Below are 21,019 nucleotides of genomic sequence, written 5' to 3'. Positions count from 1 at the left end.
ATTATACCAAAATAGTCCATAATGATAAGCAGCAAGTCTATACACACACACACACACACACACACACACACACACACACAAAAAGCATTGCATAGCATATAATTATTCTGTTTAAGTCAAAGCCTGAATTTATTATTTGGCTAAAAAAAATGATACATGGACTTTTAAATATCTGCCAAGTTTTCGAGATCTTCTGTACTGCCTTGTTTAATACCCATGACCTTATGTAGGTCATGAGCAATCTGGAAATGCCAATTAATCTAATCTCCGTGTCTTTGAAATTTTGTGCCACAGAGATAACCGTTACTCCATCTTGCAACCCCATTACGTTTATTTCTATTTAAATGGAAAAGTCTTCACTCATGATAACCTACTCTCCATACAGGAAGCCTAATATATAAACAAAACTAAACACTCTTTATTTTAACCAAAATCATATTTATTTTTACCCTTTTCAGATGATCCTTCTACTTTGCAGTGTGATTAGCAGTTATCTTAATACGCAGTATCTTCCTGTTGTCTGACATGCAGGAAATTACAAACTGTGCTCACAGAAAATAAAGTTTGTGCTTAGGCTATACTCTCGTGAGATTACACTGAAAGAAGAAAAAAAGTATGTTATTAAACTGTACAGCAATTTTGTTCATTTTTCGCTTAAATTCCCTGATGTGTTTCTAATCATAAAAATCCCCACACAGCTTCAGTCATTTTGTTATTACTTATTTTTGTCAAATTTTATTTGGCAAGTACGTAACTGTAGACGTTTATAAATGAACAAGTTGAAATTAATGAAATTTCATAACTCATATTAGTTCGCTCTTATATAAAACGCTAAAGCACTTTACAGATTGCCATCGATAGCTTCTCGAAAACGTTCCCCTTCTTTTATGTGTTTATTAAATTGTAAGCCTATAAGTCTTCTAATGTGGCTGTAACATACATCACCTCCATCACAGAGAAGTGCAGGGGTATCTCAGTGGTTAGCTAAGATGTGAGACTTCTGACCAGAAGGTTATAAGTTCTTCTTGCAAGAACTATTCCAGATCAGCTGACCTTTGTGTCTTAAAATAACAACAGACCTTGTTGTTAATTTATTACCTAATGCCGTATGTGTTATTTCATGGTTTTGAAACCTCCAGTATATGTTCTAGAATGTGGAAAAATCTATCCTAACATGTGTCCAAACTTTTGACTGGTACTGTAATACTGGCAGATGTTTTGTGTGATGTTTCTCTTTTAACGCAAACCAGCAAGCAAAGAAGTGCATTTGCAAAATCCATCAAGCACGAGAATGAAACTGGCTCTCATGAAGACCATGCCAGGAAAACAAGACCAAAACTTCTTAAGCGCATAAGAGAAGTTCATTAGGAGTTACCAGGCTCAAAACTCCTTAGATTAGAGCCATTTACAGAGCATAAGTAGCAACGCATCAATATCAACTGTGCAACTGAGATTATTGCATATTTTGAAAGCCTTCAGCATTGTTTTACAGTGTAGAAAGAAATAAAAATCATGACGATGAAATTAAAAGGTGTAAGCTACTTGATACTAATTTCCTGTTTATAGAAAACAAGAAATTGCTGAATATATATAGACTGAATATTTAATATCAGCAGAACTGTAATTATCTACACTGCTTTTCTTGTGGCTTCATGCCTACTCTGAATCACAGAAATGCTGATATTAATCTCTTACTCATACTATATTGCTTGACTGTATGGTAAACCTCAGCTCAGGATTAAAGCATCCCTTAGGCTAAAGGTGAGAATGTAACCCTCAGGCCTACTGTACTTCTGCATTAATGCTCATTTCCAGATCATTTTGATCTTTATGTTAAGACCTACTGTAACTCTGAATCAGGTGCATCGGTATTGCTCTGCTTCCAGCGATCTTCGAGGATATACAGTACTGACTGGTTGATTTTTGGGGGGGGGGGGGCGTTGTATACAAGGTACCTTCACCTTTCTTCTGTGGAATTGGTCTAGAGTTTAAGTGTGATATTGTTTCAAATAGATTTAGTGCATTTTGTCTTCTACAGGCTAGAGATGTACTGAAGGTCCTTTACAAAAAAGTTATGTTCTAATAAACCAACGTAGTTTAAGTTGAAAATGCATTTAATACTGTACTCCTAGCCTACCTTAGACATGCTCAGAAAACTTAGATTAGCCTACAATTGTAAAAAATCAATCAATCAAATAAACTGTATTTAACTATATATTCATCCACCCATCCAATCACAAGGCCTATCATTTTACACCAGCTATCACTGCTGTCGGAGATGTTGCATTACTTTAGAAAATTATTTAACAAAAAGGATATTTTATAATAAAATATTAAAAAAATTAATAAATAAATGGTGACAAAGATTGTTGGGTATTGCTTTTTTGTACTGATGGTGGCATGGCCGATTATGAGCTGTGACTATCTGCATCACAAGAGAGTGTCGCATTGCATGTCGCTAACCCAGTATTACTTCCGCACCATCGTAAAGTAAAACCATTTAATAAAACATAAATCCAGGAACATTTGTACCCATCCCCCGCAGCAACGGGACATAATTTAAATATGTTTAGTGAATAGGAGGAGGTGCCAAGCAAAACAAGTGTGCTGATAGGTGAAATTGGACAACTGTGTATGTTATAAGTTTCAGTAGCCATTATTACACAAATTTTTTTATCTGATTGAAATCTTTTTAACTGTTTACATGGACACTGATATGATATGTGTTTACAGGCTCAAAGCATTGAATTTCATGATATGACATGTCATTCTGCCAGCTAAAAAGCATTTAATTCATTGGAAATTCATTGGTTAGATATTTTGTAACATGCAAATTGGCAAGCCAATCAGAGCCACTACCTTATCAAGAGAAAGGTGGTTATTCCTTTCATTCCGATTAATAGTGGAACACTATGGTGCTTGTGAACGCCCTTTCTGAGTGGATGCGAGAGAATAAAGAAGTGAGATAACAGAGCATGGAGGTGTACTGAGCAGTGAGGTTGTCCGTCACAGAAAAACACTGAGGTTACAATCCTACAAAAATGTCCTCATTTAATTCTGAACCTTGCAGGGTGTTGCAGTCTCATACGAAAAAACGTGATTAAACTAATTAAAAAATAAAAGTATTTATTCATTAAATACGTTTAATAAAACATTTCCCAGATATGAAAACACTGATGCTTCCCTGATGAATGAAGTGTGCAGAAGAAACAGAAATGAAATCGTGAGTACGGCTTACTCGAGAAAATGAAAGCAGACTATGAAAACAGAACCTTTAAAGATGAATGGACAGACCAATATATTATTCTTTCTGCGGGAAGCTTAAAACCAGTCTGGCTTGAAAGTTCAGAAACCGACTGCAATAATGTGAAGGGCCACTTCAAACATTCAACCAAAACAATCAATATAAATGCCTTATTTTAAATAGATACTTGGTGCTTTAAGTCTGTTTCAGGGTTACTGATTGAAGAGATTTCTGATTGCGTTCAGGACTACATTCTATAACTGGTCAAAATGATTTCATTTAAAAGCTCTGGAAATTATATTTATGGGAAAACTTTTGCCTTTAAAATTGACCAAAAACAAGCTTTAAAAGTACAGTGAAACCTCGGATTGCAAGAACGCGGTTTGCAAGCCGCAAGTTAAACAAAGATTTTTAATAAATTTGGACTTGGAAAACGAACAAGTCTTAGGTTACGAGTAACGAGTATCATGTATCCCGCATGCGCTTCTTCGGAATTGCGGGTAATCATCTCTGCTGCTGGGTCTTGCGCGTCTCTTGCGCGTCCTTAATTAACATCCATGTACGCGTGTACTGTTTACTATAACACTGTGACCACACACACACACACACACACACACACACAGCGCCTGCGCGCACAAACGGAAACACTTATCTGTCGGAATTTATTTTTAACAAATTTACTTTTTTTTAAGGTAAAGTGCAAGTTAATTTGTTTTATTTTTACTTTATATTTAGTGTTAATAATTTTTTTATGTTTTTATTTTAATAAATGTGGAATAAATAATTTGAGTTTCATTATTTCTTATGAGAAAATTCGTTTTGGTTTACGAGTGTTTTGAAATACGAGCCCGCTTCCGGAACCAATTATGCTCGTAGTCCAAGGTTCCACTGTAATACTAGGCAATATTTTACATTAAGTGACGTGACTGTTTGCTGTTTGCAGGACATATTTTCAAGGTGTAATGTAGAGATGGAGGAAAAAATCTATTCATTTACATCTCATGATTCTTTTGTGGGGCGATGCATGTATTGCCACACTGACTCCAAATTTATTTTGGAGCATATAATATCTTTATTATATAAAGCATTTTTTGCTCACAAGCTGAAACAATTTGCCAGCAACACACTGCAATGACAGTGAAACATATGCGACATTCCTTTTCAAAAACAACAAACCATACAATGCGGTTCATACTAAGCGGAAAAAATGAATGTTAGCCTGGTGAAATATTTTCCATGCTTTCACATTATTACAAGCACATTTTCCGAGAACTGCACCATGAAATATAACGAGTTAAGCTAGAAAAGGCCTTACTGCAACCTTACAAGAGTTCAGATATAATAATTGAAATTACTGTGTTTACCATCACTCACTGCGATCCCAAAGTGTGACATTTCTAAACGTGAAATATCTTTCTCTAATACAAACAAAAAGAAACAGGCAATGAAGGAGACGATCACAGAAACTGCTTTAGGAAACAATTACAGACAGCAGATTACACCAAAGGATTTTGGGGGGTGAGTCAGGCTGCCAGGTCTCTTTTCCATTCATCCTAATTATTTTTTTTACAAACATACTTCTTTTGAAAGCTCTACATTGTTACGCAAATGACTGGCATGTTCTGACCTAGCATAAACACCACATGAAAGATATGCACAAAACTTCTCCTCTGCTCAGCAATAGCTGGGGGAAAAAAAGCTGTCTTCTATCTCTGATAATGTCCTCTCGCTGCCAACAAACAGGGTCAGGAACATATGCATAGTTTATGGTCGGGAAGGCTGAATCACGGCACTGTTTGACTCCTCGTCTCGGCAATGACTCGGTGTCTGGGCCTTAAACAGAGGACAACCGCTGCCATTCTGAGAGCTCAGCGTTAAATTGAATAGCACAGAGCACTTCAGTTCCCCATGGAAACCACACACAGTGCATGCTTTTTCAGCCTGACCCAACCACTGGATCTGTAAAAAGGGCGGGAAAACCCAAAAGAGGAGCAAGGGTGGAGAGACGGTGAGATAAAATGATTTACCTGTGGAGTCAAAGTCTTGCGCTGGAGGAACGGAAGCCTTGTCACTTTTCGGCTTTTTGTCTGGGGGGTGATCTCTGCTGAGAATGCTACTGGTTCTGCAAAAAGAGAAATTGGGTGGTGGGTCAGATGTCACCATAGGTGCTTTTATTTATCAGGCTGAACAGAAAAAGGGGAAAACATGTAAGCGTTACAAAAAAAAGTTGCCTCATGTGGGCAGTCATATAAGTGTCTGTCATCATACATGCATACGTTATACAACTTGATATAGGAGAACACTGAACAGAGACAACTTTTGACTCCATTCTGACATCATTCTATCACAACCAGCATTAACCTTTTCATTAATTTGATCTACAGTAGCTCTTCTATTGGATCAGACAACTCCGCAGACCAAGCCAGACCTCACTCCCCATGTGAATCAGTAAGCCTCGACCTCCCATCACCGGTATTCCTTCCTTGGATCACTTTTGGTATGTCCTGACCACTGCAGACCAGGAACATCCTATAAGAGCTGCAGTTTTGGAGTTGCTCTGACCCAGTCCTCTAGCTATTAGTGCTTACCAAAGTCACTATCCTTATGCTTGCCCATTTTTTCTGCTTCCAACACATCAACTTCAGGAAAAAAAAGTTTCACTTGCTGCCCAATATATCTTACTCACTTCTAGCAGCCACTGTATTAAAATAGAAAAGCAACAGAGTCATGCGTAGCCAAGGCTCATTGATGCATATGAGGAGTGAACCCTGGCCCGTGTAGTCCGATCCAATAGAAGAGCCACTTTAGCTTACATTGGGGAAATAGTTAATGCTGTTTCCAATAAATAGGTACAGTATCAGGACACACAGGTCATTACTGTTTTAGTGGCCAAAAGGAATATTAGGTGAAAATGAAAAACTAAATGACAGTTCTAATTTGTTTGAATTTCTTGCTCAACTATTTATTTTATTTTTCCTTTATCCCGTCGCAGATCAGCAATTTTCAGATATTTTTGTTATTTATAACTCTTTATCAAAGCAGTGCCTAGACTGCAGTCAAATTGAATAGTTACAGTACACTGGCCTTTGGAACTCTGACCATGTGCTCAGCTGAAGGTTGCTTGATGTTCTGTTAGAGCTCTGTAGGTGTGCACATGCGAATCTGTTTGCCATCTCTTGTCTGTCACAAGGCAACTCAACTTGCTTCACCTCAAAAGTATTAAGCATAAACCAGCCTTAAACTTATTTCTCAGGGGAAAATTTACGGAAAATGATCCCAAACCCAGACTGACTGGAAAATCTAAGTCCATCAGTGTTGTGGGAGCGGTCACTTTTTTATTTTCATGCCGGCTGGAGGGGACGGACAAATATGAAGCTTAAAAAAGGCCATGTTTATTGATATAGCAGAACACTGAACAGAGAGATTTCCACAATGAGACGTGTTTACCATGGGTATGCATTTATCAAATGATAGATTTGGTGGTACTTGAAACAGAACAAGCTAAGCTCATTTTATTGCAAACTGCCCAGCCAAAACAAAAACAAGTCACACACTCTTCTATTTTATTTAGCCTTGATCACGGCACACAATGTAGTGACCAGTTTATGTGTGAAAATAATTTCTCATGCTCCGAGAACCACTCTTTTACAATCAGAGTCTTGGAATAACCATTACATCAACAAACAAAGCTCTATAGATGCGATACTCTGGTCAGTCAAGACATTCAAGTCATCAGCTGACTTCATTTTATTGCCACATAATGTTGTTGAGCCTAGACCTGAGCAACAGGTTGTCAGATCATAACAACGTCTTGAGAGGCTCGTACAATGGGCAGTCAGCATGAGGTTTCTCTTTATGAAATCTTTATGTTCCCTAGCAAAATGAAGCCGTTTTTTTTTTTTTTTAGCAATACTGCTATGTTTCCTATTAAACATATTCATGATATCTACTGTTTTTTTCCTCAATGCTACAGTGGGATCAGGGACATAAAAATTTATTTTGGATCACATTCTTTCTTCAGAGTTAATTTAATACTATACTATAGGTGGGATCGGTCGGGAAATCGACAGGACAGTGATAAAAAAAAAAAAAAAAAATTTAAACAGGCTGTGCAGAACCCCTGCTGAAAGCATATATGTGGTAAACAAAGTTTCATGCCGAAGCACTGCCCTGCTTCTTAAACCCTGATCAAACCTCCTCTGTGAAAGCTCTCTGTCCTCAGAGGCAGCCGGGATGGACAACTGAGGGTCTCTATATGGTGCTTGCTCACTAAACAGCCTGACATTCCTTCCTGTGCTTCAGCCAAGCCTTTTTACCATGAATAAAAAAAAGAAAATTTGGCCAAACCAGACATGCAAAAAGAGACTTACTCACCTGACTGCTTTTTTGGTAAACCTGTGTGGAAAAAAAAAAAAAAAAAGAGTAGTCAACCATATAAACAATCCTTTTTTTTTTAACCATAAAGCAATCACTGTCTATAAAATATTTTATTACATACTGGACAGCGTGTTTTAGAGACACCCATATTTGTCATTTGTTGCCATGTGAAATGTTTAGAAAAATTTACTAAAATATTTTACAATTTGCGCAATTACATAACATCCAGAGAAATCATTCTTACCCACTTTTACTCAACACTATGATTTTTTTCATACTCTTTGCCAATCATTTAGTTAAATACAGGTGGTTAGGATGGAACTGATTAGCACAAGGAGCACGTGATCAGAACTTGTGTAATTATGCATGATGTGTTAGGTCACTTAGGCCTGAGAATGTCAATCACTGCATCGTTTACATGAATAAACGTTTTTTAATCAGTACACCTTAATGCCACTACCTATTTGCCAGAGTTTTGTAACGGGGACCATTTTAAAGTAAATACCATTCAACATTTTAAAGGGTTTAGAGGAAATAACAGTCTCTCTGACTAGGCTATGCATATAAGTGTTATTATGCAATCCTGACAGATAACTTTATATGTGTGGGTAACTAAGCCTGCTAAATGACTTTAGGATTAGCTGCTGCATTTGAAATAAAGGTTTATTAGTCCAGATTTCACAAAACTGGCATTCTGACAGCGTACTGGAAAGATTGTTTTATTTCTTGATTCCAGCCTTTATTTCTGTCAAATTTTCCTTTTTGACTGAAACCACTAAACGTGCCATTTTTAAGCATTTTCAGACATTTTTTTTGTGACAGCCTTAATAAACATAGTTACCTATATACGTATATTTTTTTTATATTAATGAATTCCAAACATACTCCATTTTAATTTGCATAAAAAAAGATAGCGATGTCAAGTCAAGTTATGTGAGATGGATAAGAAAGGGGGAGAGCTTTCAGGTTTTAAAACACCTGCACAAATTGTTCCAGAATCATGTACACTGGTTCTTGTTTCCATTCCGCAGTAAATAAATAGCTATCCTCAATGTTAAACTGCAGAACTTCTACACAAAGTGCATAAAAGGATGGCTTGTTAATATACAGTTACGAACCCCCAGCTTTTCGATCAGCAACCCCGAGCCTGACACCTGAGTCACCACGGTTAAACGTAATCGGATATAAGGGTGATAAACAGTTTTGAACATGATAATAAAGTGTCTATTCTATTCCATACACACATTAGACAAGTTTTTCAAACAGACCAAGAATAGGGTAGAGTGAGAATTATGGGCGCTGATTCCACCAAACCACATGGTTTTCTCATTCACATACACACTGTGTGTTTTTAAAATCATGTTTTTATGTTATACAAAAAAAAAAAAAAAAAAAAAGACAACTGCACCTTTAAGACTACAGGGCTGTCAGTAGGGCAGGGACGGTTAGTACCAGTCCAAAACACTAATTTCACCGTTACTGCCTAAAATAGAGAGAAACTGCTTAAATCAAGTACATCTTTATTTGTACAATTATGTTCCATCATCTGAAGGCCATGTGCTGTCTTGCAAAAGTTTTAAGCAGAAGAAATGTAAAATATACTAAACAAATTCACTTGAGCTACACAGTGTAAGCCCGCTTAGACAGCTTTCGAGTCTGCAGCGAGCTCTGGCTGAACAAAATCTCTTTGAGAGCAGTGAGAAGGCACTGAATGGGCTGTTTATAAGTGAGCATGTAATACGTTCCATGGTGTTTCCCCCCAACCCCCCCCCAAAGCCTGCAGGCTAGAGGGCAGAAATGGAAAAGTAAGCACAAACAAGCTCCATGGGTAATAACGATATCATTTATCTGTCACTCATTTCCAGTGTATCACGACAGGTTAGAACAGACTGACTATAACTGGGCAAGATTTATAATTTTACTTACTATATGCTTTATACAATACTACGATTCTCACAGTAGGTGGGGTATTTATTTGTTACAGTTTCTGACCTACAACTATAAAATATTGAATCGGTGCATTTCCAGAGGAAAATGGCAATGACCTAAGAACAACTGGGGGCTTGGCAAACCATTTTTATACCAGCACTATATGGGATCGGAAACAGTGCACTAAAAACCATGCCATTGGTACGATAGACTGGGACATTAAACCCGCCCTGAGTACAGGACTGTGAATTTCATGGAAACACATGGGTGGACTTTAGTACAAGTTAGGGGCGGAGTGGTTTGACGACCGTAAAATGTGAGAATGGGCAGTTCCACCACTCGTGTGGTAATGGAAAATATCACTGAGGCGGACCATGCTGCAAGAGGTATATACCTAACCACTACATATAGAACTCAGTTTGACATGCATAATTAGTCTTTAAGTATCTACGATTACATCATAAAAAAGTTGGAATACATAAATTAAACGTGTCCTAAACTGGAAAATCTTTTAACTTTTCTGCTTGTACAACTCTTGTCAACTGTTACGTAGTTTTATAAAGCTAGAGAGCAATGTTTTCTAATCAGAGCTGAAAAAATAATGGTGTTATTGTACTTTATAATTATTATTATTATGATTATTAGCTCCAAGTTTTAACACAGACATGCAGCGATCTTTTATCCCGTGATATACTCTCTCCCATCCTGCATCCGCCTCCACGGCATGAAAGTATAGGAGCGCACGTGACGATACAGCCTTTGCAAAGATAAGACAATCAGACCATTCAACAGTTGTAGGTTCGCCAACGATTCACAAGTGCTCACATTATTGGATGCTGCCCTTCTGTACCATCACATGCGCTCCTTTACTGTCATGCTCTGTTCACAGCAAATATACTTGGATGCACGCGTCGACTATCAATCGGTGACGCGAATTGAAAAACAACAGAAAAGGTTCATTAATATTATATATTTTATTATATAAACATTTTATCTTGACTATGATTAGTAGTTTTTTTGTCCTCATTGTTCACTGAAAACATTTGTACAGTAAATATGTAAATCAATGGCGGAATATTTTTAAAGTGACAGTACATGACTACACAAGAAATTACACAGGCAAGATTACGTCCATTAAAGGTTCTGAATGTCAGTTTTAATTAAGGTTTAATAAACTGCCCAGCCCTAATGTTAATTATTTCTTTTTTAATCTTGGCAGGTTTTGCAACTCATGCAGGGCTGGGCTAACTAATGCACATTATGTAGCTTAGCTGGCTAGGTTAATTAAGAAACATTAACAACTGAAAAAAAAACTAAATGTCTTCCAATGTCACCAATACTGTGACAGTGTCGACCAAAAGCCAGGGGTAGCTCAGTGGTTAAGGCATTGGACTACAGTTCGGAAGATCCCAGGTTCAAACCCCACAACCACCAAGTTGCCACTGTTGGGCCCTTGAGCGCGGCACTTAACCCTCAACTGCTCAGATGTGTAATGAGATAAAAATGTAAGTCGCTCTGGATAAGAGTGTCTGCTAAATGCCCAAATGTAAATGTAAAAGTACTCGATGGGGTTGCGGTCAGGGATCTGTGCACGCCAGTCAAGTTTTTCCACACCGAACTCAAACCATGTCTTTATAGTCCTTGCACTGGAGCACAGTCATGTTGGGACAGAAAAGGGCCTTAGCATGGCATTGTCTTGGTGTGCTGAAACATTAAAATTCCCCTTTACTGGGGATAATGGGTCGGCAGCTGACCAAATTTTTTTTTTTTGCCACCGAACATTGTTAAACCTAGACCTGAGCAACTAAAGCAAACCCAGATTATAACACTGCCTCCAGATGCCTGCACAGTGGGCATTATGCATGATAAGTGCATCACTTTATGCACTTTCCTTCTTATCCGGAGACACCAATCCGTTTTGGAATAGAGTCAAGCTGGACTAAAATTTGTATCCTTTTTCATCCAATCAGCCTTACTAACACGTAGTTTGGCTACACATCTATTTAGTCTGTATCCTCTGAGTTCTTGTCATGTAAAAAATACTCTTAACTCCTTAATTCAATTCCAGACATTTCAAATCTTCTTCGTTGCTGTCTTTGCTTGATGCTGGCCAATAATTTGACCCTGCTGATGGAGTAGCCTCTTTTGGCCACAGTGTACCTAATTACTCCTATTCAGCATCCATTCAAGTTTATCCATCAATGTGGAGCGCCAATTCATCTCCTGTTGAGATGCTTCTCATACTACATAATGTGGTTTACACTAAACCTTTTCATGTGTGTGAAGATGAATAAGTCACCAGACTAGAAGATGTAAAAGTAAACTAAGTAAAAATGTTTCACGCTGGATTAAGCAAATACTAGTACTGCGAAACCTCTGCATATGAATTAAAGCGGGTTCTTAGGACAAAAGTTTGTATTGCTATATGAACGTCCCAAAAAAAATAATAAGGTTTGCGAAAAAACAACTTAGCTTTTGAACGCATGTTGAAGGCAATGTTGGTATCACGGGTTGACGACTTTAGCTGACTGAGAAAAAAAAAATAATAAAATGCCTAAACTCTCTACGCTTGGATTTTCACTGATGCAGACTAATTTTGAACGGCTCCCCAATGTCCATGCAACTTAGCTGGCGTCCGGTTCATTTCGTTCTTTCATTCATATGCCAAAAATACTTTGTATGAAGACGGAAATTCCTTGTAAAATTAAAATTTTTAAGACGAAAACTCAAAATGGAGATCATTTAAATAAAATGAAGCATCTTCTTTGTCTCCCTAAGAGGTAGAAACTTCATCTAATTCGGAAAATTATGCTGTATGTTTTTGCTAATTTGATTACATCATCCTGCTATATGTAATTGTGTTAGTCTGTTTCTTGCCAGGTGAAACCACTATTGAAAACATTCGCTATGATTAGTATGACTAGGATGCATATCAAAAAAATGCAGACTGACAGTTTTTTCTCAGGCAAAACAATGTGATTAAAATTAAAACAATTAAAATTATAGATTAGAAAGCAAAAATAATCATGGTGCATTGTTTTGACTAAATACTTCCACTTTTAACTGAAATTCTATAATATAAGTCACCAGTATGTTGTCCAACCTTCATCCCACTCCTGTTCCTCTGTCTCGAGAAGCAGGGACGAGAAGCTAAAGTAATAAGGGTTGTTTGTGAGTTAAGCAGATAAAAGGAAGAAGATGGGGTAAGTCAGAGTGAAAGAAAGTGAGTGAGTGACTCTTGTCTCAAACTGTGAGAACACATGATATTTATATCTGCCTGCTGTTTCCACTCTGGCTAAGTCAGCAGACCTGGGCTTCAAACCAATGACATCACCACTTTCCTCTCACCTCACACCACCCTGTTACAGCCACACTTTCTGATGAATCTAAGACAGAGCTCATCTGTCCTCAATGTTCCATAATCACACTGTTGAAAATGAAGAGACTCTTTAAAACAGCTGCTGTAAGTCCAAAGACAGTTTCCATCGATGAGCAAGCGAAAACCAGCACTTAAGGCAAATTGGTTTCCGTTTTCCAGTGTTAGCAAATTTGCCGGAGCACATTCTCTGTGCCAACACGTTTAAACTCAACTAATGCCAGTGAGAGTAATGAGAAAGAGTTACAAAAGGAAACGTTAGTGGCAAAAGGTCAGCTTTATTCACCAGCTTCACAACTGAATGGAACGTGAGTAATTAAATGCGGTCCATTCCTTATAATTTGACCAGAGGTCCTACCATGGTCGTACAAAATGGGAATAAATACAATGGTCACCATTGGTCTCCAGCTCAAATGCTTCCAAAGTCTTGAGCTCAAGCTGCGTATCAAGCTGTTATGAGCTAACATGCGTTTCGAGTCTAAATGGTTCCAGGGGGTATTTTGAGACTAGTGTAAGCATGTGTAATGAGTGGGTTTGAGACTAATTTACTTTCAAATTGGAGGCCCTTATTGCGCATAACTTTTGAAAATCTAACACCATAAAAACAGCCCCGTCCAATCAATAGCTGATCTGTTTTTAAATCGCAGTCAGTGTGAAACCAATGAGTTGGTGCACAAAAGAATGGTGATCTACAACTGAATAAATGTTCCTCAATCTCCACCAATTAGCCTACCACTACACTATGATATCTTCGACCACATCGGATCCATGTTGATATTCAGTACAACAGCACTCCCTCTTGTGTGATATTGTTTAATTATGACAAGCTAACTCAAGTCAAACAAGTTTCAGAGCACATCACTAAAACAAAGCTGCTTTATGAACTTTGCAATTAACCTAACAAAACAACAGTTAAACATGCATTGATGGTTCTATGACCTTTAGTTACCTTTTAATCACGGAAGCACATGCAATTATTATGTCAGTACAGGTGACCAGCTACATCAACCTAAAAACACGGAACAATATCAATATGGTTGTTTAAGTTGCACAAAAACATACAACTTCTATGAGGTAGAAGCAAAGATACAAGTGTATAAAAGTAACAAGTTTACTAAGGCTTGACTTCAACAGAAGAGTAAACAAAATTCTTTTTATTTGCAGTCTAATTCAGAATCATTCTTGTGCATGAAAGATTTATCACAGTAGAACAGCAATCTCTCAGATACATGGTAGTATTAGGAGGTAGTAGAAGGGTACACCCTGGATGGGGTGTCAATCTTTCGCTGCCCACAAATTCTCACTGTGGGAGAAAACGGAGGAAACCCACCAGGTACAGGAAGAGCTCCATGCACACACACCCCCAATATACAATATACAGAAAAAACGATGATATAATCAGCCGCAATTGATTGATTGATTTAATTTTGCATCTAGGTGCCTTAATACATAATTGCCTAATTAACTATTTGTATCACATGCTTTCTTGTAAATAGGTGTATTCAGTTATGCAGAGTGTGCTGGCAAATAGTTCATTTAAAAAGAAAAATCATCATCATGATTGAAATGAGATTTGTCATCGTGGATTAGTTATAGTTCCTGATCATATCTTTTTTGTAATAATACATTTTTAAAAATATTTCTAAGTTATTATTTATGTCATATCTTCTTGCTGCATTTTTGCATGCTTAATATTAAACAACAGCCTCAGGGTGTTTAATAAACTACTTTGGGGATTACATACCAGGCAACAGTCACAAATTGCTTGGGGAAAAAATATGAAAAAGGCAACAGTAACAAAAAACATGTATTATTGCTGTAAATATTTATTGCAGTTTTTACTAATAACACCTAAATATAAGTCCTCCAGTGCTCTGCTACAACCTTACCGATTGATTAATTTCTACTATTACTTTATTTCTACTTTGCCTAATTGCTTCTGTTTTATTGTTTGCAGACTGCTTAACTACAGCCATACTCACTAATATATTATACAAAAGTGCGATACCTAAATATTCCTTGTCTATCCCTAATCTCATTCCTGTTAGCTATATTATACAATATTGTACTGTATTGTCATCATGCATAGTGCCCTTGTCATTTAAACACCATGAGAAACACAATCAATAAGCTTTATGATCTTAAACACACCAACTGGCATCAGCAGAAGCTAACACTTGCTTGAAAAACAATCAACATGTTAAACTAGCATGAATGGCCAGTATGGTGAAATTGTGGTTTTGTGTGTGTGTGTGTGTGTGTGTGTGTGTGTGTGTTTGTGTATGGCAAGTCATGGCATGAGCAAGGAGCAGGGTAGTGGGAAGAAAAAACAAAAAGGACGAGAACATTAGGGCAATGCAGATTTGTCAGTTACGGTTATATCAGCTAAAGAGCGATGTGTACGGCTGTATGCATGATCCATTCTAACATCACCACTAAGGGGTTCAGGGCCTGAAGATACTTTTCTGTTTCTGCTCCAATAAACCCACTCACAACCCCTAAGGCTAAACAATGATGATGCTCTGTGCTAACCCAGAGGTTACAAACCTTGATCTTGGACTACCCACAACCTTGTGCACATACAGTAACGCTATACATTAGAAAAGTTAACCACTGCTTCTGAGTCACTTCTAGTCAATAAAATTGATAGTGTCTTCAAACTAAATGCGAGCAAAATTTAAAACTTTAAGCAGCAATTTAATGAAGCATATAAAGGTGTGATGCTTGTGACCTGTTTTGTTTCTGTTGATTTACTAGCTGATTAAGCAAAGAAGCTGCTCGGAAGTTGAAGCATTTTCTGTTGACTTGATAAATTGAAGGAGTAAACAATAAAATAAATAACTGTTTCAAAATATCACAACTAAAGTGTAGTTTCTCCTAACAGGTAATAGAAACAATAAAAAGGAAGCACTGATTCAAATGACCAAAAAGAGCTGGCTGTATACAGTATAGGCATTAACTATAACTAACCTACCACTAGGCTATGTGCAATGTAATCAATCGGTGGTTGGTGAATTCAACTGAATTAATGTGTTAGGTTTTTTTTATATATATTTTTTTATTCTAAATCCATTCACTTATCGATGTCAACTAAAAATGTTTAGGCACATGTCCAAGCGTGAAACGTTTTCAATTTGTAAAAGTCCACAAAATAACACTACATATACTCACAAGTATTGTGATGACTTCTTTTGAGTTTATGGGTACTTGGATTGGAGTGTGGTGGAAATAATTGGCCGGAATAAATAGCATTATTTTATAAGAGACACGAAATCAAAGCTTCAACAACACAACAATGGCATTGTGCAAATTGTTAAATTCTAAGCCGAATGCAGGAAACTTTCTATCGTTTCTCAGACGGGAAATACAAAATTAAAAACACATTCCAACATTTTAAAAATTGATACACCAAATGCAAGACTGTTGTGCTTGTAACAGGTTGACCAATGCATGACAGATAAGAATTTTTAGTTATATATCCATTAGGCCTAAAAACTTTTTATTTGTGCCAAAACTAAATGCTGTAGTGCTCAAGCTCTAGTATAGGCCTATTTCTGTTTCATTTTACAGAATACAATTTGTTCTCAATGAAATACTGAGTTGCTTGCTCATGTCTTTACAATGAATTAGATACATTTTGACGTGATCTAAATGGTCATGAGGTCATAGGATACATTCAGTTTTAATTTTAAATTATGTTCTTCCTTTCATTTAATGAGCTGCTGTATGATGTGCTAAAAACGCCAAGTTGTGCGTCTTGTAAAACTTGATGCCTTGGTGGGCCTGCTATTTGCAGAATACTCATGGCAATTACTGCAATGCGCATTGTGACATGAAATTTATAACCTGCATTTAAACCGCCAGCAACAAGTTACACCGCATTTCAAGGTTTTTTTAGACACTTTTAGTAGTGTTTAAAACTTTTATTTTAGTACTACAAAACCTGTTAGGAATATAGCTGCTTGAGAATAATCCGATAATACACATTAGTGCTTTTGAAGCAATAAAAAACAAGCAAACAAACAAAAAATATTTGATATCACAACGCCCAAAAAGGGGACAGAATTGATAATTGACCAATTATTTAAATTATTATTATGTATTATAGCTTTATCAAAATGCCAGTTTGGCTGAAGCTTAGTTATTTTAGTGTGGGATTGGGAACCTGCACTGTATTCAGTTTTTTTTTAAGCCAAAAAAAAGGAGAAGTTGGGAAGTGATATGACAAAAATATCGTATTACGATTGTCAACATCATTTCTACAATACACAGCAAGTATACACAAAAAGCATTGTTATCCCCAAAAACAGCAAACAGAAAAAAAGATGCCTGACAGCATCTCAGCCACACAATGCCACTAAAACCACCCACATGCCTACAAAAGAACAGCGTTAAATGTTCAGTATGAAGTGCTATACCTACTGGACCAGTCAAAACATGCCTGAAATAACTATATATAACTATGCATAGAAAAACAAACAATACAACCAGTGAACTATAACCAATAACCCACAAACCCCAGTAGACCAATAATACGAAAAAGTAATGCTACGTTTAATAATTACATCAGAAGATGATGAGGTTTGGTATTGAACACAAATTATTTTATTGCAGTTCAATTAATTAGTCGGTTCTCTTTCAAAAGAAAGCAGGGGGGATCTTGCAAAAAGGGTGAACAAAAGTTTTATCTTATCTTGACTGTCACAAATACATTGATACGGACAGAATTTCACTGGAAAAGTAACCTTGTGTTAGCATTTTCTAGTTTTTAAGTGGATGGTCTGAGCCCTACTGAGGCCCACCCACACCGGTGCCAGTCGATTACAGTTTAAAACTACTAAAAGTTTACAATCCAGTATCTCAAAACATTAGACTTTGTCTCTGGTTCAGGAGTGGCTTGATAACTAGGAAAGCAATAGCTGTCGCCCATTTTCTGAAGACTTCTGAGCGTGGTGGCTCTTGACGCACTGACCTCAGCCTCACTCCACTTTGCTTGGCAATCTTTCTAAGACTGTGGTCATCCCTGTTCCTTGTGCACCTTTTCCTACCAGATACTTCCTTTCCAGTCAACTTTACATGAATATGCTTGTATAGCAAACAGTCAGACCTTTCAGCAATGACATTCTGGTTGTTAATGATCATCGTCTAGACAGCTGTCAAGTCAGCAGTCGTCCAAATGAAGGTGGCTAAACTGAGAGATACATGGTGTTTATACTGCATGGATATAATTTACTTAAACTAGAAAGGATACTGGATTTTTTACTTTCGTTAGCTGTACTGTAAGCCACAATAATAATAATAATAATAATAATAATAATAATAATTATTATTATTATTATTAGTAGTAGTAGTAGTAGTAGTATTAAATACTCAAATATTTTACCTCTCCCAAGCACAGGTCAAGAGCTTCAGTTCATGTTCACATTAATCATGAAAATAGAGTTTATAGGTCACCTATTATACAAAATTCCCTTGTTGATCATTTCTGGATTTCATGGATCCCCAGTGTGTGACACACAAAATAAAAGAAACAACAACTCCCTGCTTTTTTTTCCCTTTTTCCATTTGTGTAGAAACCTGTTCTTGAACAGGCTGGTAAGATTTGTCTCCTAACGAGGTCATACAAAACTAGATCCTCCTTTAGTCTGGTTCTCAGCACCACACGGGATACCTAATAGAACTACTTCATTGTCCTTTAGGGGTGGTATGGTATGTAAGAATCACTGACGATTAGATCTTCGAGCTCTTGCAAAAAATGTTTATGACTTTTGACCAAAATATTCTTTCTCCTCAAACAGTCGAACTGTTGCACTGCGGCAGCACTACACCTATTCCTACAAGGCAGCATTTCTGAACATATGCTTATCAAGTTGCTAAGTTGCAACTCTGTTATGGAAACAAAGAGAAAACTGGGTTTTACATTTCAGATCCACACACAACTGCAAAAGAGAAAGCACACCACATCTTGTCTAGCATCACTTTCTACACTTTCAGCTCTTATAAGGTTTGAGTGGAAGAACCACCAGACCACAAAACTTGTAATGTGTGTGGTTGAAACTAGATTATATTGTCTCGGATCTCAACACACACTGAACTGAATGTTCTGTACTGAACTGTTTATAGACAGAAACACTTTGTTGATAAGAGATGTTAGAGGAAAAGGGCCAGATTGGTTTGAGCTGTAACAGAAAATGTAATAATCGCTCTTAACAGTTAACTGTGGTCAGCAGAAAAGCATTTCAGCATGCATCGGGTGCCAGTCCTGTGAGGCAAGAACAGGAATCTGAGACTGTCATGTGCAGAGACTCTAATAGAGAGCTGAAAATTAGAAGAAAAACAAATTCACCTTGTCTTTTTCTGTCTTTAACTGTCTGGATTGGGATTACTCTCTTTGGTTGTAAATCTATTAATGTTATTTTAAGATGCTTTTCTGTTCACCACAATTATAAAGAGTGCTTATTTGATGTACTATCGACTTCCTCTATAGGTCGGCACCCTGAAAGTGCCACCCTAGATACTGTCCCAGGAATACACAGGAGATCCCCCATGGTTAAAGTCACCGAGATTACTTTTGATAGAGCAAAAAGAAAAATTATTTAGAAAAATAAAAGCTCAGCCTTGTGGAAACGATAAACTGCTATTTATTGCTGCTTTTTTAAAGTATATTATTAAAAATTACTTTCCTTCGTATAATATAAAGTTTTATCGTTTGTATCATTGAGCAGTGCTGTGGTATAAATTCTTAAAACAAAATCTTTCAATTTTTCACTGTATGTATGAATTTTTCGAACAAAAGGATCGAACTGCAATTCAAAATCACAAATTGAAACACTTGTTTTAAAATACAGTTCATCATAATTCTGTGCCTTTTTTTGTCTGCATTAGCAAATTTAACACATTTTTTCTTAACCAATAGTTGAACATGCTAATAATAATAAATAATCAACTAATTACTAATTATTATTGGAAAGAAAACGCTCTTTTATAGCTGCACCATCACAACGATTGAGTTACACAAGACATATACTGCAAATGAAACTCAGAATAAAAACAGAATAACAGAACAGAATAAAATAATAATAATAATAATAAAACAATGATAATGGGTGGTGTAACAGACCATAGTTGATCGATGATACTAATGGATGCATGGATAAAAAGATTTAAAAAATAAAAAGTAAAACTACCCAATATGACCTGACGAGATAAATTCTGACTATTTGTTTCTTTTCCAGAATAACAACACTTTGATGTGCAACTGTTTTCGTTAAATACATTGATTAAAAGATAGATGAGCTATGAAGTATTATAAACCAAAACAGAAATTATTGTATATATAACATGTATGTTTTCATACAGAATTACAATATTTTTATTCGGTTAAATTCTTAACAGAATTGAACTGGTAAAAGATTAATCGTTAACATTGTTAGTCTGCTTAATGCTAATTAGATGAAAAGCTTCTAAGAACAGAGGTTTAAGCTAAATCTTTAACAAAATTTATAACAGTTTTACTATGTCTAAAAACACGCACATAAATGTACTGATGATCTCAAAGGGATTTCATGACTTGGAAATGACTGACTGGAAGCTGAAGGGGTTAACAGTTGTAATATTGTTGTTGGCTTTTGGTCACTTCTAACAGATGCGACAGGGATTCTGAAGGCACTCCATTAAAAATTGCAATTAAATTACCAGTATGCACATTATGCATATTTAATAGAATAGAATGCTTCAACAATGCACATCATCACATTTTTTTTGCATCACGATGAATCGTTACAATGTCATTTATTACAAAACAAAACAAAACCGCAACTGGCAAGTTGTTGTGACGTAAGAAGAACGAAACAATTCAGGATGTGCTATAAATAAAATAATTTATTTTCTTGGAGTTAATAATAATTTGGCTTCAATCAGGCCATGTCACACCAATGTTAATATTAAGACTCTGTTAGATTCTAATTCTAATGTCTCCTAAATATAAAAACAGTACAATGAACAATTCTGAAATCATGAAACTCTCCACTACCTCCAGCAGGGAAATCGAGAGCATCCATAAAAAATATAATTATGATAACTGACAAGCAACA

The 21,019-nt window shown here is 36.5% G+C and overlaps 1 protein-coding gene across 4 annotated transcripts in view; it reads right to left on the bottom strand.

The window, feature by feature from the left end:
* The window catches only part of arhgef12a (Rho guanine nucleotide exchange factor (GEF) 12a), a 72,738-nt gene that overhangs the window by 41,538 nt on the left and 10,181 nt on the right, over positions 1-21,019 (bottom strand). For all 4 annotated transcript variants that reach the window (XM_053507269.1, XM_053507267.1, XM_053507268.1 and 1 more), the window contains exons 2-3: positions 7,619-7,639; positions 5,272-5,366 (exon numbers count right to left, since the gene is read on the bottom strand). In XM_053507269.1, the coding sequence (XP_053363244.1) occupies positions 5,272-5,366; positions 7,619-7,639 (116 nt within the window). The remainder of the gene's footprint in view (positions 1-5,271; positions 5,367-7,618; positions 7,640-21,019) is intronic.

This window comes from Clarias gariepinus, chromosome 11 (genome assembly GCF_024256425.1).
Source record: "Clarias gariepinus isolate MV-2021 ecotype Netherlands chromosome 11, CGAR_prim_01v2, whole genome shotgun sequence".
Lineage (NCBI taxonomy): Eukaryota > Metazoa > Chordata > Actinopteri > Siluriformes > Clariidae > Clarias > Clarias gariepinus.
This window is presented reverse-complemented; position numbering and strand designations above follow the sequence as displayed.